Consider the following 23656-nt stretch of genomic DNA (forward strand, 5'->3'; position numbering starts at 1 on the left):
TGGGACCTACCCCTGTGGTCTAGCCCTGGGGCACTCTTGCTTGCTGCTCCATGTTCACTCTGACGGCCATGTTTTATTCAAAGTGTTTGTATACCATTGGGCTCGTTTGGTGTGTGTGTGTATGCTGTTCTGTATGTGCACGTGCCGGAGGGTCTCAGGAGGACATTGAGGGAAAGAGGCGAGCCTTACTCCTCATTTTCACAGTCTTGTCTGACAGCTTAAACATAAAATACATCTCTTCAGCATCTCTTCATCAGTCCATTTCACCACAAAAATATGCTATTATATCTATCAAACAATGCTTGCTTTACCATGAAGGTGTCTTTGAATCAACAACAGCACTCTTGAGTTAGCATAGATGCGGCAGCGCTGTCTCCATGGTGACGATCCAAGTTTGGCGTTGTGTGGGTGTGGTGGGGGTGGTAGACAGGTCATGAGTTCTGGAGCACCTGTCTAACAATCATTACTTACTGGCTCATACGCTCCACCTGTTCACGTACTCAATTTGGAGCGGTGTCAGAAAGCAAGCCCACACCTAAGCGCTTTGCTTGATGGACCCGACTACATAAATAGGCCTACTCGTGTATAGGTTTCAGATGCTCCGAGAGTATGCATCACGTGTTAGGCTTTGTTTCGATGCAGCAATACAGTAGCCTATAGTTCCGTCACTAATGCTTGGGTTGTCGAGAACTGATAGCAATGGCAAGGTCATGGGCAGCACACTGAAGTAGCTTATACAAACCGTAAATAATTCATGCTATGCCTTGGGAAGTGTAGGCTACCACATGGAATGGATATTGGTTAAAACTAATTCATGCATGTTCATCATCAACCCATCTGATAAAATATTTAGGCAACTAGCAGACAAAGCTAATGCTTGCGTAGGACACAGATGGGCTACTTATCAGGAGCATAATGTTCTTCCAACGGAGGCACAGTTCATTTAATATCCAATAGTCTTTGTTTGTTTATCTGTTTGAACAAGAGTTTCGGGGAGGAAGTATCCAACGTTTAAAGTCGTTTGTCTTATCTATTATCTTAGCCTATACAGTTATTATCTATGCCTGTAAAATGCTACGTATTCTTATGTTATCAAAGACGGAATCTTGGCGAGATTCAGAATGCGGATGCGTGAGCGCGCGCCACTTGAATGTATAATTACAAGACGGGGCTAAAATGGACGACACCTTTCAGTGTCGACTTTGAAAAACAGGCCGCTGGATTGTGTAACGTGGAGGCAGCCACAACATTTGTGCGGCCGTTACCGCTACTGCTGTTGAGAGGAGCTCAAGGGCACTGCAGCATTGTTCTCTTCTGCGCCACCAGATCCACGACGATAAAAACGAGAGTGAGAGAGGTTATTCATAGAAATAGGCAAAGGAGAGGGATCTAGGGAGCAAGGAATGGTGAACGAGAATGCGCTAGCTCCTGATGTGAAATGGAAGCAGAGAGGTGATTATTGATTGAGTGGGTGAATGGAGAATAAGGGAGGAATGTTTGAAACTAGGAAAAGAGGGGGAGGGAGAGAGGACGGTTGGCATTAATACAGTAAGAGAGATATAACAATCACTGGCTGTAAGATGCTGCAGCCTCCTCACACACTGCAAGCACAATGCTCAATCATTGTAACTGTCATATCAACACTCTCTCACTCTCCCCCTCCTGTTTTTAATGAACCTCAGCCTCACACTGCAGGTTCTGTGTACATGTGTCAGAGCTCATGAAGACGACTGGCATATCTGCACATTAAAGTTTAAATGCGCACCAGTTCTGTCCACACGCACACAGGCGGCCATTTTGCCCTCTCTGCTGCTCTCATGTGAGCGTGCCTGTAGGAAGAGAGCTTGGCTCCAGCTCTGACCTGAATAACACAGGAGCCGCTCCACAGGCACCCTTAGGCACACAGCTACTGATGCTCCTGCTGAATGCGACAGACCGTCTTGGTGTCTCAATATGAATAGGACTGTTAGGCTGCTTTGCATGACTATTCAAAAGGTAGATTACACATTATATTACATTTGTAGATGTGAATTGTTGATTGTCTCTTGGTTATAGGACTTGGTGTGTGTGTGTGTGTGCGTGCATGTGCTGCACTTACGGGCATACTCACCTCTCTGGTGAATGTAAGGGATGTCAGGTTGTGCCCCGTGTATGCTAAATATTGTCATAGTTTTCTGTGTGAGCCCTCTGTACCACATGTGATAAAGCATGTAGGCATAAGTCCTGTGACTGTTCTCCACCAATAAAGCCATATACATGACAGAACCCTCATGGCAGTGTTTTTTTCTGAGGAGTATTTCCGGAGGAAAAAGTGCCTATTGATTCATCTACTCTGGCAGAGTGGTTAGCCGAGGGCAGTGCTCTGTGCTGCTGGGCGTGCGGTTGGAGAGAAGAGAGAGTAGGCAACGTTCTGTGAGTGTGCCCGCAGTCTGGGCAATTGTATGTGTAGGTGGCAGAAGAGGAGAGCTGGATCTATATTTATAGGCTTGATCCACTGCCCTCGGGCTCTGTCTTCTGTGTATGTGCAACCTTTATTTCAGTCTATTTCTCTCGGTTTTCTCTCTCTATATCAACATCCTCTAGCAACTTGTTGTTAGCTTGTGTTAGCATCTCCCTGGATGACTTTCACATGAATAGAAACAAATAACATAAGGAAGGCATGGTTATTGATAAGAATAATGTATTTCAGTGATGTTTGAATCCATTTTGGGAGCTCTGGTACACACACACACACACACGTACACACCCAACACAAGGACACACAATATACCCTGAGGCAGTTCTTTTGAGGTCTGGGATGTAGAGTCAGGCTTTGGGAGTTTCTCTCTCTGTTATGTCTGTTGATAACCACTGTATGAAAATAGTTTAAGGTGGGGGGTGACAGGGAACAGCTGCACCAGAGCTGAAATGATGTAATATAAAGCACATGTTCCTTACATTAAAACAAGCCTGGGACAATCCTCTGAAAGGCATTCCCTGTCTACTCTGTTAGCTATTTCCATGCTGCAGTCAATGAGTAAGTAGATCAATATAAAGTGAATCTTTGCACAATACTGGAATGACTTAAGTCTCACATAATGAACCTGCTCTTAATTATCTGTGCTATTACTGAGAGCATGGCAGTCTCTCTAACGACACTAGTCATCTTCTCCAGTCATTCCCGTAGGCCTCGGCAGCTGAGAATATTAAGAGACACAGCGCTCAATCAGCCCTATCTGAGCATGGCTTCAGCAGTCAGGGGAAATGGTGAGGGGGAGAAGAGAGGGGCACCTTCATCCTTCACAAACAGCACAAGGTGATCCTGTCAGGGACTGATTAATCACCAAGAGTCCTCGGAGCAGAACGGGAGCCGAGGCGGCCAACAAACACTTCCACGTGCACACGCACATTAATACCCACACCTTCTATGCCTCTGTTTCCCTCACTCTCTCCCTCTCTCTCTCTCCATCTTTGTCTCTTGGTGTTGGCCCTAACTCTGTCTGTCTCCCTGTTTCCCCACAGTCCACCATCTTCTCTCTCTGTTGGTGCATCATTTATTCTCTCCCCCCCTCCCCCTCTCTCTGTTGGTGCATCATTTATTCTCTTCCCCCTTCCCCCTCTCTCTGTTACATCAGCTTCCCATTGATTTGTTTTTGTGCAATGCCACTCATGCAGCCTTCATGCAAGTTTTATGTACTGAATATATACTGAGTATGAAATGTTATCTCACGTCTGCCCTCTGTCATTATTTTTCACAGACACACAGACAGCCATAGATACTTACGATACTTGTAGAGCTCAAGAGAGCTAGAATTGATACTTCAAGTGACAGGCATGCAGATTGGTAGTGGAGCCTGAGATTGTTCGAGTGACTTTCAGTAACAGCTGTACCCTTCCTCCTTTACGCTGTCTCTCCGTTGGTTTCTGTTAACAGCTTTTTGCCTCCACATTCCAGTATCGGTTTCCACTGTGGCTCGCTGGTCTTAAAGGCATTCTGGACCCATTTAACAACATTTTTACCACAGTCATTCTTCCTTGGGTATTGTGGCATCATTTATTTAGGCGACGTCATTTCATATCACAGTGCCAATGCTGTATACTTGGCTTTAAACATTGACATATATGCCAATTCTGTAAGTATGTTGTGATATAAGCTCTGTTTTGTGGTGGTTGACATAGCCACTCTTTGGTCCTGAGATTTACGACCAAGGGGGCTGTCTCAAAAGAGCTGACAGCATTATTGAGCTGCACGAGAATGCAGTCTGAGGGCAAAGCTACAAAGACATTATACTCACGCCTGTATGGACACACACATGTACACACACACACAAACACACACTGACCCATTTGAAGATGCGGGAACTGGACCATGGCATAGCTGGCAAAAGGACGTAGTAACAGGTGTTGCAGTCGTGTTAGTGTGCTTCTGGTTCACGCTGCTGGTCTGGTCATGCTGCTCGCAGCATGTCATAGATGCTGTAATGCTGTTTCCTGTGCTGTTTGCTCTCTCCCGGCATCTCTCACTCTTTGTCCGCCTTGTCCTCTCAACACCTCCCAGTGTAGTGCTCGCTATCTCTCATCTCTCTCGGACTTCATCTTTCTTGTCTATGTTATATGCCTATCTATTTGTGTCTGTCTATCTATATCTATCAGTCTATCTACCTATCTATCCATCTATATATCTGTCTCTATCAGTCTATCTACCTATCTATCCAACTATATATCTATCTCTATCTATCTATCTTTCTATCTATCTATCTTTTTTCTCTCTCACTCCCTCTCTTGCTTGTTTGCTTTGCTTCGCTGTTGTGATATGTCATATTGTTGTTTTAGCTTTTGCTGTTGCGCTGCTGTTTTGACTTTTATGATCTGTCCGTTATAATCATGATCTCGCACTCGCTCTTTCTCTCTGCTCTCTCTCTATTTATCTATCTTTCTCTCTCCCTCTCTCTCTCTGCTCTCTGTCTTTCTATCCCCCCTTCTCTCTCTCTCTCTGCTCTCTCTGTCTGCCTTTGCTCCCTTGTTTTCTGTTGATCTCTTTGCTTTGGTTTTTATTTTTCAGATTTGCATATCCATTCCTTCTCCTCCTTCATTAGCCTTTCCTCCCCCCACTGAGAATGGCAAGCGGGCACCCCACTGACAAATTCACTTTCTTGTACCAACCAGACACCAGTCAGAACCTGAAGAGGTTAGTGTAGTGCACGACACCGCACCACAAACACACACACACACACACGCACAAAGCCACACGCACACACTCACACTCACACACATAGCCTATCTTCACAAACATACACAAAAGCATTTGTCACTGCTGGCCATGATGCACTCTGCTGGATTGGTTGCTGGGGAGATAACTGTGGGTTGGGGGCTTTGGTCACATGACGCAGAGAGGAGGTGAGTCCAGATGCAGGCTCCAGCCCCCGAGCCCCCACCCCACCTCAGCACACGAGCACACTTCCACTGCACCAGGGCTAACTGCAAAGTGACAGTGAAAGAGGTGGAGTAAGTGAAAGGATGTTTATCAGTGCAAATATATGGTTTCTGTATCTCTCTCACACACTGTCATTCTCTCTCTTTTTCTTTACTGATGCTTTGGTCCTGGCCCTCAGACATTAACAAAATGACCTTCAGTTCAGTTTTAATGGCATTTGCAGACCTGAAGGATACTGTGGGTCAGGTCAAAACACAATCCGCACACACTCCGAAATCAACACTTTAAAAGGGTTTACCCAGGACCTTGGCCAATAAAAACAGTTGCACAATCTATACACTGATAACCTTGATTTCTCTTTGAGTTTCCAGGCTGTTTCCAGATCAGTGTTATGTTGCTTGTGTTATGTATAAAGAATATAAATGTGTGTGTACTCTTAAAAATGTCTTCCCCATGCGTCTACACTACAGTGATGAGGATATTAGATCAACCATTCTAAAATGTTTAGCAAATGTGTGTGCTTGAATATGTGTTTATGTGTGTGTTTGTGTGTCGGTATGTCGGTGTGTGTGTGTGTGTGTGTGTGTGTGTGTGTGTGTGTGTGTGTGTGTGTGTGTATGTATGTCTGTTGTCCATGCTCTTTGCCATATCACCTTGCCCACTCATGAGTGGAGCTGACAGGGACGATCATGTGACGTGTGCTGTCTCACCACCCCTGCTCCATATGCCCACCTCATGCACAGTACCAGTGCCAAAGCTAGCACCTTCCATTGCCACTGCCCACTCTCACTCAAACACAGCTGTGCTCCATTCTTGTGTATGTGATCGTTTCTCTCTCTCTGTTTCTCTTTCTCTCTCTGTCTCTCTCTTTCTCTGTTTTTTTTTCTCTATTTTGTTTTTCTCTCTCTCTCCCTCTCTCTGGGTTTTAAGAGTTCAGAGGTCTTGCCCTCCATCAGCCCTTAACATTGCTGATCCTGAGTACAGGGCTTTTGCATGCAGCTCTCTGCCTTTCCTCTGTGTTTCTTCTCTCCCTTTCTTCCTCCTACTTTTCCTTCCCTCCTTGGGGTGATGTTCTTAATGCTACAAGCGTCTCTGGGGCTAAAGCACACACACACACACACACATGCAGGCACACTGCGCGCACATAAATGCACACATGCAGTGAGCCCAGTTGGTTGCTATGGTGCCCCTGTGATAGCTGAGGCTTGTGGGATATGCCATTGTGCGCTTCCTCTGTTTGTTTTCAGGATTAGTGTATTCTATTCAAAAATGACCAAAATCCCCCCTTTGGCTCAGTTCTTAGATTGTTATCGAGCCATGTGCCCAAACCCCTGTAGCATTTTTAGAGCCAAGGAATGCAAATTCTCCCCAAAGACAATGTGAGAGCTGTGTGTAAATGTATGTGTTCATGTGTTTGTATGTGAGTGGTTAAATCACACTAGATGTATGTGTGTGTGTTTGGGAGTCTGCCTGTGTATGTCTATAGGACAGATGTCCATGCACTTCTTTTTTCAGGTTTTCACAGGTTGTCACTTTATGTGTCGGTACACAATGGAGCTCCTTTGAAGCAGCAGAGACTTCAGTAGAGACTCTGTCTCTTTATGTGACCTCCTTCTCTCTCTGTCTGTGTCTCTTGCAGTAAGAATAGACTGTCTTCCACTATGAACCCCGTTTATAGTCCCGTCCAGCCCGGGACACCCTATGGAAACCCTAAGAACATGGCATACGCCGGTAAGTGTATTACTGTAAATAACCTAATAACACTCTCACACACACACACACACACACACACACACACACACACACATATATACACACCAAAAAAGAGTTCTGAGTTGTATGGAGTTACATGAAATGATTCATGTGATATTTTTGGACTTGTAATAAACCTTTCTGTGAAATGATGTGTACTCTGTGATCTGGTGGCTGTGTGCAGTGTGCAAGATCTGTGCAAGTGAGATCACATCCACACCTAGTAGTAGTGCATCACAACCACACATTCAGTGTTGAGAAGTTGTCACCCTCATGGTTATGATACAGTCATGAAATACAGTCATGGGGGCAGATTGCATCATCTTCTATTAAACAAAACCGACTGAAGCTTGTCAGTTTCAAAATATATATCATTCCATCTTACAGGCCACTTAACATTTGCAACAACGGCTTTATTTCCCCCTAGCAGTATCTGAAGACCCAACAGTACTTCCCAAAGAAAACTGGCCACTGAGGGCTTGGAAGTGGCTGCAGGGAGACTAATGACATTCAATAGATTCAATCAATCAGTTCTCATTAGTCTCCCTAGATTAGTGCGTTGTCATCATACATTTGTGGATCTCCTGAGGAGGTCACTGGGAAATGCAGACACCCAGAAGTTAATTGAATAAATCCCATTTTGGCCGCGCAATGCGCTCACGTGGCCTCATTAGGGTCTCTGAGCGATCTTCTTTAGAAGTTCTGCTGAGAGGGAGAAAGACTGTGTGTGTGTGTGTGTGTGTGTGTGTGTGTGTGTGTGTGTCCTTGAATGAACGCACCTTCCTGTTCCACTGTAGAAGTCACTGGAGTGCTTCCTGTTTGTCTCCATGGCAACAGCCTCACTGCACCCCTCACCCCCCCCTTACTCCCTGGCATGCGTGGGGGGATCTCTTCCTGTGATTCAGAGCCTCACTAGTTCTCTCCCGGAACCTCTCTCTCACACACTCACGCACACACACACACACACACACACACAGCCTCCTCACACCCCTCCCTTCCTCTCCTCTCTACCAACCTGTCATACCACGAGCTGAATGTGCACAGAGAGAGAGAGAGAGAGATAGATACTGAGAGAGAGAGAGAGAGAGACAGAAACACTTCATTACCGTCTCATTAGTCGTGTAATTCCACTCTAATTGTGGGGAGTGTAATGTTGGTGCTTTGTTAACAGGAGATTAGAATAGGATCTATATGCACCTCTTGCTTTGGTAGTTTATGCTCAAATCAACTGCATTGATGACAGAAGAAGCATAAGCAAGGTTGTCATTAAGTAGACCTCAGTGTCAGCCAGCTGAGGAGGGAAATATGAATGAATGTGTGCACAAACTGTTAATTAAGCTTCAAAAACATTGAGAGAATAATTACAGGCCATGTTCATATTCAAATGTGCTCTAAGCAATGTTATGCGGTTTGTAAGGTAAAAAAATTTTTGTCACATACTCCAAACATCACCTAACCATCTGCTAGCTGCCTGTGCTCTGAATACATTGTAAAAATGTCTCTGTGGACAGCCCAGGCTCCAAAAACGGCAACAAAAACAACTTGGTCCAGCCTGGACCATAAAAACACAACAAACTGCTCCAGCCAATCACAGACGAGATGCGCGTTTAGGAGAGTTTCAATTGCACGGGAGGGAGGGGGAGGGAGTAGCGAGCTAGTTCTCTGTTTGTTTGAACGTCAACAGAAGTGACGTTACCAAACATCGCTTAGAGATTTTACTCAAGAGATGGTTTCCCTGTACTTCGCTGTCCAAGTAATTTCTCATTCAAATCATTTCTGGTTCGTTGTGCAAAGCTTTTCTTCTGATGGCGGCCTGGATCATTTGTCAGTGTGCTCCTCAGACAGACACAGGAGGAAGGATAGGAGTTGAGGAGAGGGCTGCCAGAGAGATAAGAGACCTGGACCAGCTCAAAACCACAACCAAGAAGGAACAAGGGAAGAGGTGTCAGGCAAGAGGGAGGCAGAGCAGCAATGCTATCAGTAAAACTGTTGCTCAGAAGACAGTTTGGAGCACGCTTAGACTCCCGAGGTACTCCCAGGCGCTTACCTCGAAGCCCCAAACCTCCCTCAAAAGCAGACCATGGATAGCGAGGAGGGGAAGAAACAGATGGATGATGGGACGTGTCTGTCCGTGTTGGTTTTGTCATATTTTGGTACCAGTGCTAATCTTAGCCATCGGAGGACACGTTAATCCCTGGGGCTACGCAGAGACGAGTTTATTTGTAGAGAGTGAGTGGACCCACATGGACACAAGGCTGAACAGTGGGAGGCCATTGCCCCCCTCCAGCAACACATGCTGTCTGTGGTTGAGGCGCTGGTTTAGCATCACACATATATGTCATATATTTCACAAAAAGCTACTATACAAATTAATATATAAATATATATGAGATTGTATTAGGGATTGACCGCTCTTACCTGGTCCTGAAGTGGAGACACTTGGTGTGCTGACAGGCCTCGATCTGTCTGTGATGCGCTCCAGTGGCCCAGTGCTGAGAGACCAGCTGTTCATTCAGCTCAGAGAGAGAGACCACATGGCATCATTTCAATTCAAAGCTCAGGGAGGTGTTTGAAACCTTCAAAACAGGCCCCCATAATCATCTGAAGGGGAATGCTTTGTGGAGGTTTCTGCCATCCAGTTCACACACACGCACACAAACGCTCTGCGGCTGCGCTCGCCAAAAGGGGGAGGTGTCGGCGGAGTCAGTCGAGCGTGTCGTACGCGGACAGACGATTTGTAATGAGCGCCATCTGGGCCTGTCCGGCTTCGCCACGCTCCACTCCACGCTCGGCCCGACCGCCAGCCCCCGCGGACCACCGGCTCCACTCGCAGCGCCGCCTGATGACGGAATGAGGACAAACAGGGCGCCGTGACTGGCTTTATTTGAGCTGGGAATTTGAGCGGCCAAAAGTAAGCGCCAACTCAGATGAAGAATGACTTGTCAGGATAAAAAAAAAAAACGTACGGGCGCACAGATGCACACAAGATGGCCGGCTTTGAAAGGGATCGTGTAGCTATGGAGGGTGCAGTACACCCACTCCGTGCAAACACACTTTTTTGTGTGGTTATTTTTGAAACATTTCTGTTTCTGTTTCCAGGATACCCATCAGGCTACCCCACCACAGCCCCTACCTACACACCTAACCTCTACCAGACAGGGAGTCCAGGGTATCCACCAGGTAAGAGCGCACACACACATGCACAAACACATCACACACACACACACACACACACACACCTGCATGTCATATATATAAAATTTCATATAAATGTATACATAGCTTCCAGACAACACAGTGCAAAACTGGCTTCAAATATATACTCATTCCCGAGCCAGCTGGCATCCATAACATTAACAAGGTAAGACCACACTCATGCACACACGCACACACGCCCACACACACACTCCAACACACACATATATACATAAACATACACTATTGCTTATATGCCAGGGTCATCCAAAGAACATATCCCAATGACAGCAAATGAGGTGTTCTGTTTGTAAAAATGGTCAGCGCAGTGGTGGCTAATATGAAGTACAGATGGTCTGATCATAGTGCTAAATGACTGAGCATGCTCTGACTGTGTTCATAGCACTCATGCACTGCAGGAAGAGCTCTTGTGCAGCTACTTCAGGTGCCGCTGGAACTGAGGACAGTGGAGTGGATCAGAGCCTCTGACCTGTGACCTGCTTGTAAATAATGCCACAAAGTTAGCCGGTAAAGTGCCAGATTTGAGAATACAAACACAAGCCAGTGATGTTCAGCAGCGCTCCCTAATAGTAGATTGGTATTTGTAAACAGCCCTTACTCCACTCAGTAAGTCTGAGGGCTGAGCGAGTTCAAGCAAAGAGCCGGACAGCACCGCTGGGTCACGCTAAGTCGTCTGGAGTGTGTGTCTGTAGCAGCAGGGCAGCTGGCCGCAGCACCGCAAACACGCCTCGTCTCAGCCAGCCAAACAGATGGACCCGCAACTGTCCATCCTGGACCTCAGGGTTGCAGACAAGCTGCTGGAGCGCTGTCTGAGTGAGAAGCTTAGTTTCAACTTCAGTTGTATTTCCTCACTAAGCACTTGCCAGTGAGTAATATTTTAATGCGAAAACAAATAAAGTAAAATCTCACCTAGAGCAAGAACATGGTGAGAGTGGTGAGGATGATCTACACATAGTGGGGCATTCAGCTCTTTCATTATCAGTAATAGCGGTAAGGAAGTACTCATCACAAAATCATGTCCAGTCAGCTGCTTTGAATGCTACTGCTGTCAGTACCACATTAGTTTAAGAGCAACATCAAAGGTCAGCTGAAATGGATACAGAACTGAAGTGGGACAACACATAGCTCAGTACGATGGGCAGGTAGGTAGGATGCATCACCCAGATGGACAGAGCTGAAGGTAGACACACTCATCTTATGCATAGATAAACACACAAACAATCCTCTCTTTACCATGTGTGTTGCATTGCTTCTCCCTTAAATGTTAGCCGTTTTTATGGCTCTGTTGATCCAGTAAAGTCTATTTTGCAGACCTGAAAGCCTTCATTGGCAGATGTTGAAATGGGAAGCAGGAAAAAAATGTTAAGCCGTTTTTATTAACTGGAGATTATGAGCCAGCTGAGTTGCATGCAGGCCAGAGCAGATGGCCTGTATCACCGCTGTCAGTCAGCATTCATGCTGTACGAAGAAGCGATGGCCGCAACGTAAAGGAGAAAATGGAGGAAGTGGCGTTCTGTTCTCATCTATTGTAGATTTATTGCTAATGATGGCTCCCTTGCTAGCATAGTTGTGTTGGCAGTCAGTGTATTCTGAGCGCAGTTCTCTGCTGTGGTACTGATGCGTGAAGGAGGTGCTTGATGACGTGCGGCTAACGTGGTCAGAATTTTTTAAAGGGATAGTTATCTGAATTCTCTCATTGTCCACTCATCCATAGACCAGTAGAACTCCTTAATAGGCTTTGTTTAATCTGAGATATAGTCTTTCCGCTCTAATGAAGGGAATGATGATCAGTTATTCTGTAAGGTTATAAATAGTTTTATGGTATATTGACAAGAATGTCAATAGATGACTTCAGATCACGTTTAGTAAATGGTATGAATTTCTTAATGTAAATGTTGTGTAATTACCATACAATATATAAATGTAAAGTGAAGGAAAAATATGAGGCTGTTGTGTATGTGTGCGAGTAGCAGTTTTTGCTCTGGGAAAAACTGCCAATTGTGCACACAAGCTATGCTTTAGTTATTTGACTGACTCATAGGCTGTTATGGCATAGTTCATCCTCTGAGAGAGCGGGGAGCACAGAAACAGCCTGGACGCTTTGTTCCTTTCTTCTCGCGTGTTTGCGTTTTTTCTTTTTTTTTTTTTTTTGTCTCACGAAGCAGACTGTGATGGTTCAGGGGCTCCCTCTGGTGGCAGACCTGGTAGTTGCACTGCTCACATCAGCCATAAGCAACGAATGAATGCATGCACTGCGCAGTCACCACTTAACATCTCAGCTTAGAGAAAAAGGAGGCATCACCACAGAGAGGTGGGGGCAGGGGAGGGCCCAAGTAGTGATGACAAGAGGACAAGGAATGGAGGAAAAGAAAGAAGTGGAGATGACATTAGAAAAGAGGAGAGGAGGCAGAAGCTCTGGCGTGCCTTGCTGTTCTGTGTGTATAACCCTCCCGCCCTTGTTCTGTTGTGTGTGTTGGGACAGTGCTGCTGGTGAAGCAGAGCTGGCCCCAGAACCCCTCTGGCCCCGGGGCCACTGACGGCTCCTATGACCTGGCCGTGGACGCGGGCTCTGAGAGCAGGCAGTACCAGGCCTCGTCTGCAGCATTCAGTAAATATGATCCCTATCTACTACATAACTGTTCCTGAACACAAGGCACTACCATCACACACGCACACACACACACACACACACACATGCTTGCAGGCATATACATCTGCCATAAAAACACATTTGCACATCCTTTGTTATTTCATACATGTAGATCATAGCATATCTTGATATGTCAGGATGCTCCATCAAGTTTAGAGAATTCAGCGTGGTGTTAGTTGTATACACACACCTTTGATCATATTTCTGTAGTTATATAATCACAACTACACCTACAAACACAGGCCTTAACCATAGCATGCAGTGCTAATACACTTCATCACATATATCACTGCTTGCTCCAGTAACATTCTTTTTTCTTTGCTCTCATACACACCCACACCCATGCACTTCAGGGAATGGAACAGCTAAGGGGGATTTAGCGGTTCAGATGTAACATAGCCTGAAATAAAGCCTCAAGCCCAGTGGCCATGCCTGGCCACACTGCACTCTTCCCAACAGATGTATGAATGCACTCAACCCAGTACAAGATAGTAATGTACACGTTGCTTGGGGAGCCCTTAGAATAGGGTGCTACTGGCTATTCAGCAAAGCTAATATCCTACTCCTCTGAGGATAATATCAGCCGCTGAAACCTGCTGTCAACACTGCAAGACTCAGGGGGGAGCATCCATTAAATGCCATGTCCTGTCTTGTGTCAGTGACAAAGATCTTAGCAGTGTCGGAATTGACTCAGACGGTAAACTTATTATCAAAGCTCTCAGTTCAATCAGGTCTAGTGGTATACAGAGACAGCAGCCCACAGGCATCAAAGGTCCCTCTGGGAACACTTGAAAAGGCCACAGAAAGGTCACCAGTGCGATTTAATGACATTACACGCGGCATAACAGAGATGCATTGATCGCGAACATAGGGGCTCTCAGGAAGTGGCATCTCTTGATTTGTGGACTGTGTTTGTGGGAACTGATTTCATGAATGTTGTTTTTTTTTTTCTCTGACCTGATTCATAAAGTACATTCTTTGTTGTGACTAAAACCTCATTAAAGGACAATTCCGGTCTAAGAACAGCCTAGAGTCTATTTTAGGATAACAAAAGTAAACGTTTGTTGGGAATCAGAGTAGTTGTGAGTAAGACTGGAATATGCATACATTTGCAGTGAAATAGAATATAGCAATAGCCTTGGGTGCAAGCTGACTGTGTCAAAGTAAATCGCCACTGCCAAGGCTCATTACCAGTAGTTTGTGCAGCATTTTATATGAACTTTATGGATTTCTCATAGCAAAACTCCAATTAATGTTGTCTTGGTCCCCAACAAAAACACTTGTTATCATCCAAAAAATAGGCCCAGGTTCGTCTTCTACCAGAGTTGTCCTTTAAGGTCATGCTGTAGCCTAAATGTTTTTTTTGCTTTTGTCTTTGTTGTGGCTGTCTGTGTGTGTGATTTGATCAGTTGTCTGTCATTCAATAAACTGGTGTGTTGTTGTTTCATTGACTTTCATTGTTACTTTGAGTGGCGTTTGCATGATGGTTAGACTTTTGTTGGCAGCATGATATTGATACTAAATAGAGCTGATGCTCTGTATTGTGTGTGTGTGTGTATGTGTGTGTGAGAGAGAGTTTGTGCGCCTGTGACCTCAGAGTGCTGGCTGTATGTTTAAAATAACACTCGGTTATGAAAGACACAAAAATGGCACTTAGATAATAGGGCTAACAGAATGAGTCTGTCCCAAATGATGCAGCTATATTTAGGCGGTGAGACTGCCCTGGCAGTATCCCAGCTGCTGAATGACAGTGCAGACAGCGCTAGTCAGATTCCGATTCAGACATTGACTTGCATGGCTCACCACTGAGGGGAAGCATAGGATGCCAGACAACCCTCATCCAACCCATCGTACATCGCTTGACCACTGTGACCCATCTTATCTCCTGTCCTTAGTCCCTCGGCATCCGCCGCATGAACTCACTCTTGTCTCTTCTTTCTCGCGACAGGATACACCGCCGGGACGCCATACAAAGTGCCCCCCACCCAGACCAATGGAGCCCCCCCACCTTACTCCCCATCCCCCAACCCCTATGCCCAAGCCGCCATGTACCCCATCAGAAGTGCCTTCCCCCAGCAGAACCTCTATGCTCAGGTACGTTACCCTCTCCTGCACTGTGAAGGATGGATATGTGGATGAAAACGAATATGATTGTAGTGGACATATCATACATATTGCACCATTTGGACTTTTATCACAGTACACACACACACACTGTCATCCACTGCCACTAGAGGCACCAAGTGGCATACATCAATATTTCATATAAGCATGGAATAACAATGTGAACTAATAGACCTGCTGCAGATAAATTATGGGATAAACTTATGGATAAACTATGTTAGTTTAAGTTGCAACTTTAAGTTAAAGAGTCCCTGTCCTTACCAAGAGGAGATGAGCATTAAAGGGTGAGTCACCTATACCAGTAAACTTGGAATCCGATTTGTAACTTGTACATGAAAAAAAGACCAAGCCAAGTGTCCTTAAATCTTATTTGCATTGATCATTGATTAATTTTAAATGTATGCTGACTTCAACCAAGTGAGCTTCGCTATTGCTTTTGCAGATGATAGGAGCAGTGAAAGAGTGCAGTCCTCTGTCAGGGCAGAATGCCATGCGCTGTAAATCCATGGAGCTGCCTGGTGTGTTGGTTCCACTCCAACATTTAATGGGTTCGTCCCTGGCCCATGCGACACCTTTCCACCAAGTTGCATAAAAAAATCAGTCCAGCCATTTTTTGCGTAATCCTGTACTGAGAAATGAAAACAACCTTCTCGGTGGTTGTAATGCCATTTTAAGGGCTTAAGTGTACTCCAGAAAGTCTGCGTTTGCGCAACATGGATGCTTACACGCATACTTGCATCTCAAAAGAATACTAGTGCTAATCTGTTTGTTTTAAAGACGGAATCTCCCTCTTGCTTTGAGCAAAAACTCACCCTGCTCACTCACTTCTGATCTAATCATCACAGCTGGTTTGACAAATGGATCGGCCAATCCTGTTGAGCCATTGTGAAAATACTGTTAGCCAAGGGCTCTAGAGCCATCATGGCTTCTCAAATGATGAGGATTAATTTGATGACAAATTCCACAGAGGAAGTCCATATCCAATATATTGCCAATGCGTCATAGTTTTTATTTAGCCCAATAGATTATTAATTGGTCATTACTGCAATTCATAATATGTGTTCACATTTTTAAATCCTATATACGAATTTAGGTTCTTGTTATCAAACTTACCTATTCCTTATCCTGTCCACTCTAGGAAGGTTGACATACAATACAAAACATAACAAAGGATTTGGTACAAACATCAAAATATTCACTTTTTTAGAACAGGAACATTAAGAAAACATAGTAGACATCTAAACTAGTTACACAGGCATAGTCAATGCAAAGTCATCTCCAAATGATTATTTTTTTATTTCAATGTGTTGTAGTTTATTTCATGTCAGTTGTCTTTTCAGTTTCTGATAGCAATATTGAAAGGGGAATCCCCTTCTCATCTGTAGCGTACAAATGTAGTGTGTTGTACAGCTTGCTGACCCTATACATATGGCTTGTAGTGAATGTAGGATGGGTGTGTTGAATGAGCAGAAATGGAAGTGATATTGCACTCATCTGCTTGTGCAGACAGATGCACCAGATACCACTTTCTACATTTGATCCATATTTGGATAAATTAATGGTCATTTGATATCCATGGAAGCAGGCACTATATGAGCCATTAGTGAAGCCCATTTCCATAGGTCATTAGGTGTGTTTTGGTCCAGTGGGGTATAGATTATTAGGTGATCAAAGGAAATGGGTGGAAATTGGTCTCTCACTGGGCTAAAAAGTGTGTGTGATTTACATGCCCTGAATGAATGGTTAAGAGATATGTGAAATGCATTCGCTGCAAATGATCTTTTGTTGTAAGTGTCATGCCCTTTTCTGCCATGTGTGCGGTTGATTAATTTGTTTTTCATTGCCATTTGCTGAGACACAGTATCTGTCTATGCAGGGTGCTTACTACACACAGCCTGTGTATGCGGCCCAGCCGCACGTCATCCACCACACCACGGTGGTGCAGCCCAACAGCATCCCCTCTGCCATCTACCCTGCACCAGTCCCCGCCCCGCGCTCCAACGGCGTGGCTATGGGCATGGTGGCCGGCACCACCATGGCCATGTCAGCAGGTGAGTTCTCACCAAAGCCTATGCACACAAACACAGTCTGGAACACTAACGCATGTACATGCTAAAACAGCCCCTCAAACTAAAGGGGCATATTACACAAAGACACAATCTTTTAATCTGAGGCGCACACACACGGGTGCAGTGTATCACACAGATCACACTCACTTATATTTAGACACACAATCACCCAAACGGGCACACATATGGACGCAAAAGAAATACATACGGTATTAACATACTGTAGGGGGGAATTCTCCCATGTGCGTAAGGGTGCGTAAATCAGAAAAAGCACGCAACTAAGCGTCTAAGCAACTAAGCGTCTAAGCAACTAAGCGCTTTTCAGCCTGCGCATTCTACCCTTAAGTCTGTCTTTTACGTGCTATGAAGCCAGTTGGGTGGAGCTACTCCAAAATCCGGATGTTTCTTATGTATACAACTCTTGCACACATTCTGCCACTGACTTAAGCACCTTTCCAACTAAGCGCATCTGAGGGCTGTATTAAGGTTGAGTGCCACTACAAGGTGAAACAGCATATTGCTTGATGTCACCAGTAGGCCTAGTTCTAAATACATGTATCGAATGTGGTGCTTAATATGTTGATACAGCTTCATGTTTTCCTCCATTAGTGTCATTACCTTATTAATGATGCTACATTGTTAAATAGAGAAAACCCTGTTATAATAACCCCATTTGGATATCGGAGCGACTTGAAGTCATCTTGAAGACGTGATGTCATCATCCCATAACCTACTTTGTTTGAATCTGTCCATTTCTTTCCAACTTGACCGAAGTCATCCATACACTTGCACAGACGCCTGCACTATTGTCGAGCAGCGTTGTTTATATTCTCCTGTCTCTGGTTCGTTTGTAATGGTGGCTGGTATTGTTATACTGTATTCGAAACTGCAGGTGTCAGTTAGCATAGATAAATTAATATTTTGAGGAGCAGCTGCCATTGAAACTTTCTTTCTCAACAGTGAGTTTTAAATTATGAATCTACACACCTCAAACATGTCTTGACTCTTAATAAACATAATGTACCTCAGAGCAAAAGTGAAAGTCAATTCTTTGTTAGGCATGTTAGGCATGTGATAACACACCATGTAGGCCGTTAGCTATTCAGTTCACCTTGCTTTCTTGACTGGTTTGTGTTCTTTCTGGATTTAAATGGCATTCAGAAGGTCAATGAGAATGTCCACGTTCCACGTTTTCAAATCAACCTAAATTAACAAGGTGGTAGATCAGTTTTTTGATCATTTTAAATAAATCACGCCTCCGTAAGACCGGCTTAAATTTCGAAGCTGCGTGCTGTCGTTGTGACAGATGCGGGAATGGGAGAATGCGCGTAACTGAAAAGTGCGTAACTAGAAGCGTATAAAAAGGGCTTACACGCGAATGGGAGATTTCGGCCCAAACAGTATACTGCGTACTGATTTCACTGTCTGTAACATGTCTGTAACCATGATGTGTCAGTTGTTATGGACCCTGTATGAGGTGTTGATGGTCATCTGCTCCCCCCTCCAGGTACTCTGCTGACCACTCCTCAGCATACCCCTATAGGAGCTCATCCCGTCACCGTGCCAACATACAGGCCCCAAGGAACCCCTGGGTACAGCTATGTGCCACCTCACTGGTAGAGCTCATCTACCCTATCATGTAAGGGTGTCACAAACGCATGCAGGCACACACAAACACACACACACACACACACACACACACACACACACATACACACACACACACACACACACACACACACACACACACACACACAGACACCTTCAGTTCACAGAGCCAGTTACTCATTACCCAAGCTGGGGAAAGTGTGAAATGAGACTGGCTGCGTTTGATTCCCTGCCATCTTTGCATTTCAGATCTGGAGTCCAAACATCGTATGCAACTACTCAAGTCTTACATGGGCGCTCTGTGATCACCATGGAAACGCCACGTCTGTTTGCAAGAACAAAAGAAAAAAAAGTGCAAGGGTCACTTTATGCATTCTTGAGTGTTTTTGTAAAAGCTGCTTTATTATTTTATTTTTTTATTTAAAGTTTTGTTTCTGAAAATTTTTTTTCTTTTGTTTTGCCTATCAGTTGTTGCAGTTTTTTTTACAATCTTGATCATTATTTCCAGAGAAACTCCAGAATGATTTTGACCAACCACATCTCTTAAGTGATCTGTTTATGTTCCGTAATGACGCTTGTGTGTAGGTGTGTGCTAAGACGCGCAATGTCGTCACCATTATGGTTATCATCATAATCATGAACTTATGCTGCCAAATTTTCTAACTTTTAGATATTAGCACAGTTTTTTTTTTTTTTTTTTTTTTTTTTTTTTTCAGTTTTGTTTTCCTTATTCTCTCTCAGAATGGTCTGGGAAAGGTTGAGGTGTTTTTATTTTAAACCCGTTTTTATTTTCATGAAGTTTTTGTTTCCCCTCAGATTTCTGTTCATCCTCCAGTACTGATAACAAGGGTGTCTTCCAGCTTGTAGCTGTTTATTAGGTAGATTTGTATTGAATATATTCGCTGTCTGGCAGTGCAAAACGTGGTTTTCAATTTCATTAGGTATCGGAATACTTAGTTTACACCGAGTAGAGAGCATTTTTTGAGTAAGCCAGTTTGTTTATTAGTCAGCTTCTAAATTATAACGCGTATATATATTTATAATAGGTGTGTGCATGTGTGTGCTCATGCCACGCACGCAAATTGCACGTAGGCACATTCATGACAAAAACACACACGGCCCCCCACTCTCACTCTTGCTACACACACATCACACATAACATACTCATGTGTATGGGTGTGCAGTGGGTTCAAGGGTTGAACATTAAGCAGGATCTCTGTGTGAGTGTGTGCGTGTGCGTGTGTGTGTGTGAATATCTGTGTGTGTGTGTGTGTGTGTGTGTGTGTGCGTGCGTGTGTGTGTGTGTGTGGCACTTAACTGGACTTTCAGGTCTGATTTCAATCTAATAATCAAAAATAGTGAATCTAAAATGAGTGCCAAGCCCTGCGAGGACATAAATGGGGGGTCAGGTTGTAACCGAGAACATTCAGGAAAACGGAAAACGCGTCAAGGAGTTAAAGGGATGACAGTGGATTTGGGGGGGGGGGGGTTAAAATGGGTTTGGTCAGAACAGAACTCAAGACCAGATTAGAGCAGAGGTCCACGGAGAGGTGCTGAGGGGGGTCCACATCTCCCTCTCTCCTCGCTGGCTCTGTGGCTAATAGACCAGTGGTACAGCACTGACCCACGTCCTCTGTGGGATGCTGGGTTATGGGTGGGCTTTGTTGCACAGAGTGAAATGTGTAGCGTCTGAGATCAAACCAGTTCTTAAATGCAATAATAAAGTCTGCCTTACTGGCCCAGAACAGTAATGATATTTTGTAAAAAGAGCAGAGAAGGGGGGAGACAAAGGATAGTAATTCTGTGAACTATTCCAGGATATCCCAGTAGTCTACCATAATATACCCAGAAATGACTATAGTACAGTACATATCATAATAACCTTATTCAATATGTGTGAAGAAGCATTGCACAATGATAAATAAGACAATAAGTTCATTCAGTACATAGGTACAAGGTACATTATTTTATTTAACAAAACGTTAAGGAAAAAAAGAACAACTCTTTAGTATGGTACCCTTTAGTCACAATAACGTGTTTGTAAGTAATTCTCAGCGGACAGCATCAAGTATTCTTTTAATCATTAAGGCAAATTAACCACTATTTCAATATCTCAAGCTCAAGAAAGGTGATGTTTCTAAGTGGAGTAGCCTAGGCGTACAAGTGAACCATATTTGTCTGTAACATTGCATGGGTCATGCAGAAGAATGCAGTATATATCCTCACAAAGAGCAGCTTTGTGCTCTGTTGCAAAGCATGGTTGCATCAAGTTGGATTGCAGCTTTGGGTTGTGCTGTCAAAAATATTTTCCGAGCAATCACATTCCCTCTATAGCTACAAGAGAAGGATGGAGAGAGAGTGTGTCAAAGCAGGGTGAAAAAAAGAGGCACTATTATATGGAGTATGTAATGTTTTAAAAACATTCCTACTGAATGGGAGCACTTTGCGTACAGAGAAAATGGCATTCCAGAAGTCTAAGAACAACGACAGCGATGCATTCTGAAATTGAATTCAATTATTTTTGTTTTGGTTTTGGGGTCTAAAATGATTCTGTTCAGATTTAGTTTCACTGCAGGTGATTCTTTTTTTTTTTACTCTTTAGGTTTGAGCTGCCTCACTGCTGGCAATGGCGGTGAGGACTTTTACGAGCACATCAGCTCGAGCCCAGTCGAGATCCTTTGTAAGCATTCTTCATTTCAATGTTGCTCTTTGCCTGAACTCTTTGACATCCTCTCTCGTCCATTTCTCCCGGAATTTGGGGTGGTCAAAACCAAGACACAACAAAAGCATTCGCCTCTCAAATCAGTATTAGAGGGAGAATTCAAACGTGTTTCGTGTATCTATGCTACTCATTGATTTGTAACACTAAGACTTGAACAATGCAATGCGGTTTTTGATAGATTCTCTGGCCCCCAGTGGTTATCCACTGGTGATCCACAGTGGATTTCAGACCTCTAGAGATGCATCCTAGGATTTGGCAGTTGTCATTCAGTATATATTTTACACTGAGAGCTGAGGTAAAGGGAAAAAAAGACAAAAACAAAATAGTTTTCAAAACAAATAAACAGGTTGGTTTTAAAAAAAAATTGAGAGGAAATAACCTAGGATTTGCGGAAGTCCATTCTGACATGTGATTTAAGCGCTTTTTACCATAAGTGTTATTTAAGGTTTAATGATGATTGATGTTTATTATTCTTAAATAGAGGATCTTTATGGTTGAGCTGAAGTGTGGTGCGTCTGTGCGTCGGTCCGTGGGCATTTCAGAGCACAAGTCTAAAGGGGTTCTCTTTCTCACATACACTAGAGTCTTTCCTCGCCATCTCTGTAGCCCGGTAAAATTCAAAGTGGAGGGGGCACCATCATGCTTCTTTATCTCAAAATGTAAGGGACTTCATATTATTAACTGTATATTTACAGCAAGACAATGTTTATTCACAGTTATATAAACTCCATTCAGTTAAAAAGAGACATAGAAGATCTGAGCTCCAAATCTATTCTGATCTATTAGAGTCAGGGGCCATTTACTCATTAGCAATTTCAGACATCTGAGCCAGACCTAAAGGCCTGCGCTCCAGCTTATTCAGTCATTTATATTTCAGTGTGACAGAGTGGACATAAACAAGCCAAGTTGTCCTTTATGAACCTGGAAAACTTGGCCAGTCATGGGTCGGCTGATGATTGTTGTTGGCAGGGAAACCGGGATGCAGGTATAGAAATGCATTTTCTGTTGCCATGACATTGGCCAGAGGTCTTTTTTTTTCTTCTTTCACCCCATTCGTTGACATATGCTCATGTCACATCCCATCATACAACAATAGAATTTGAAACCAACACAAAACAAAAAGTGGTGTGATAATCTTATGTTTGTTTAGTATCAGAGGGAAGCACACAGTGCTTAAAATAGCAGTCTGGTGCATGGCAAAGCAGACCGTTTGGCTCCTTCGGTGACAGGTCAACACAGTGCCCTGAACATGATCATGATGACCTGATTTGACTACATTCACATAATGTCACATATGACAACATTGGATTTTGTGTGCATCATGTATCTTGCCCCTACCTGTTTTCAGTCAGTATGTTTAGATGATCCCAAAACTGAGGTGGAAACCTGTAGGCAGATCACTACTGTGAAGGAAACAGTAAGTTCATTGTTAATAGGAGATTTTGATTTCAAAATGTAGGACAAAAAAAAAAAACGTGAAACACTAATTGTAATGTAAGAGTCCTTGTCTTCCAAGATATATCCTGAGCATTTATAGGGACTTCCCCCCACCTAAGAAAACTGTAACCCAGCTGACACTGTGTTCTGGTAATGTTCCTACAATGTGTGGTTAGATCTGGGCATGTTTTTCACCAATGTTTTGAGAACTGTAGAATGTCCAGTATCAGCTAATGGTCTTGTGGAGCAGGGAGACCCATGTCAGGCTTGTGATATGAAGTGTAAATCTGTTTTTTTATGTTTTTGTTCATTTTTGTTTTATTTTTTGAGGATCAGTTAGTGATCCCTGTGACATAATTAAGCCAAGTTTGTAATTGTATAATATTTACTGTAAGATGTAGAACATTCAATAACTATTAAAATCTTTCCCAAAAAAAAAACCACTGTCGTAATGTAATATTGTTGTTACTTGGCATTTTCTTTACAAAAATCCAGTGGTGCTTGTGAACTACAATGGTCTTTTCAACTGACGCTTCTAATTACGTCCTTGGTATTGTGCAATGTCTGAAATCGGTACAAGCTTCCTGCCATCTGCAGGAAAGTGAACCTAGAGCTTTTCACTTCCCTGTCTGAGATGGGGGACATCCGGTATTGGTCAATCAGCT

General features: G+C 43.8%; 1 protein-coding gene across 5 annotated transcripts in view; it reads left to right on the forward strand.

Annotated features, from left to right (window-relative positions):
- The window catches only part of fam168a (family with sequence similarity 168 member A), a 31410-nt gene extending 7988 nt beyond the window's left edge, over positions 1-23422 (forward strand). Inside the window, exons 2-9 of one of the 5 annotated variants that reach the window (XM_076281997.1) lie at positions 5042-5167; positions 7053-7144; positions 10265-10345; positions 12864-12989; positions 14980-15125; positions 17017-17206; positions 18732-18863; positions 19082-23422. In XM_076281997.1, the coding sequence (XP_076138112.1) occupies positions 5097-5167; positions 7053-7144; positions 10265-10345; positions 12864-12989; positions 14980-15125; positions 17017-17206; positions 18732-18844 (819 nt within the window). In that variant the 5' untranslated portion in view covers positions 5042-5096 and the 3' untranslated portion in view covers positions 18845-18863; positions 19082-23422. The remainder of the gene's footprint in view (positions 1-5041; positions 5168-7052; positions 7145-10264; positions 10346-12863; positions 12990-14979; positions 15126-17016; positions 17207-18731; positions 18864-19081) is intronic. The other 4 variants (XM_076281998.1, XM_076282000.1, XM_076282002.1 and 1 more) reach the window with 4 other exon arrangements.
- The last annotated feature ends 234 nt before the right edge of the window (positions 23423-23656 follow it).

The sequence above is a fragment of the Alosa pseudoharengus genome, unplaced genomic scaffold, assembly GCF_046254945.1.
Source record: "Alosa pseudoharengus isolate Yale_2024_CS ecotype anadromous, Long Island Sound unplaced genomic scaffold, YU_APseudo_1.1 YU_APseudo_1.1_scf_13, whole genome shotgun sequence".
Lineage (NCBI taxonomy): Eukaryota > Metazoa > Chordata > Actinopteri > Clupeiformes > Clupeidae > Alosa > Alosa pseudoharengus.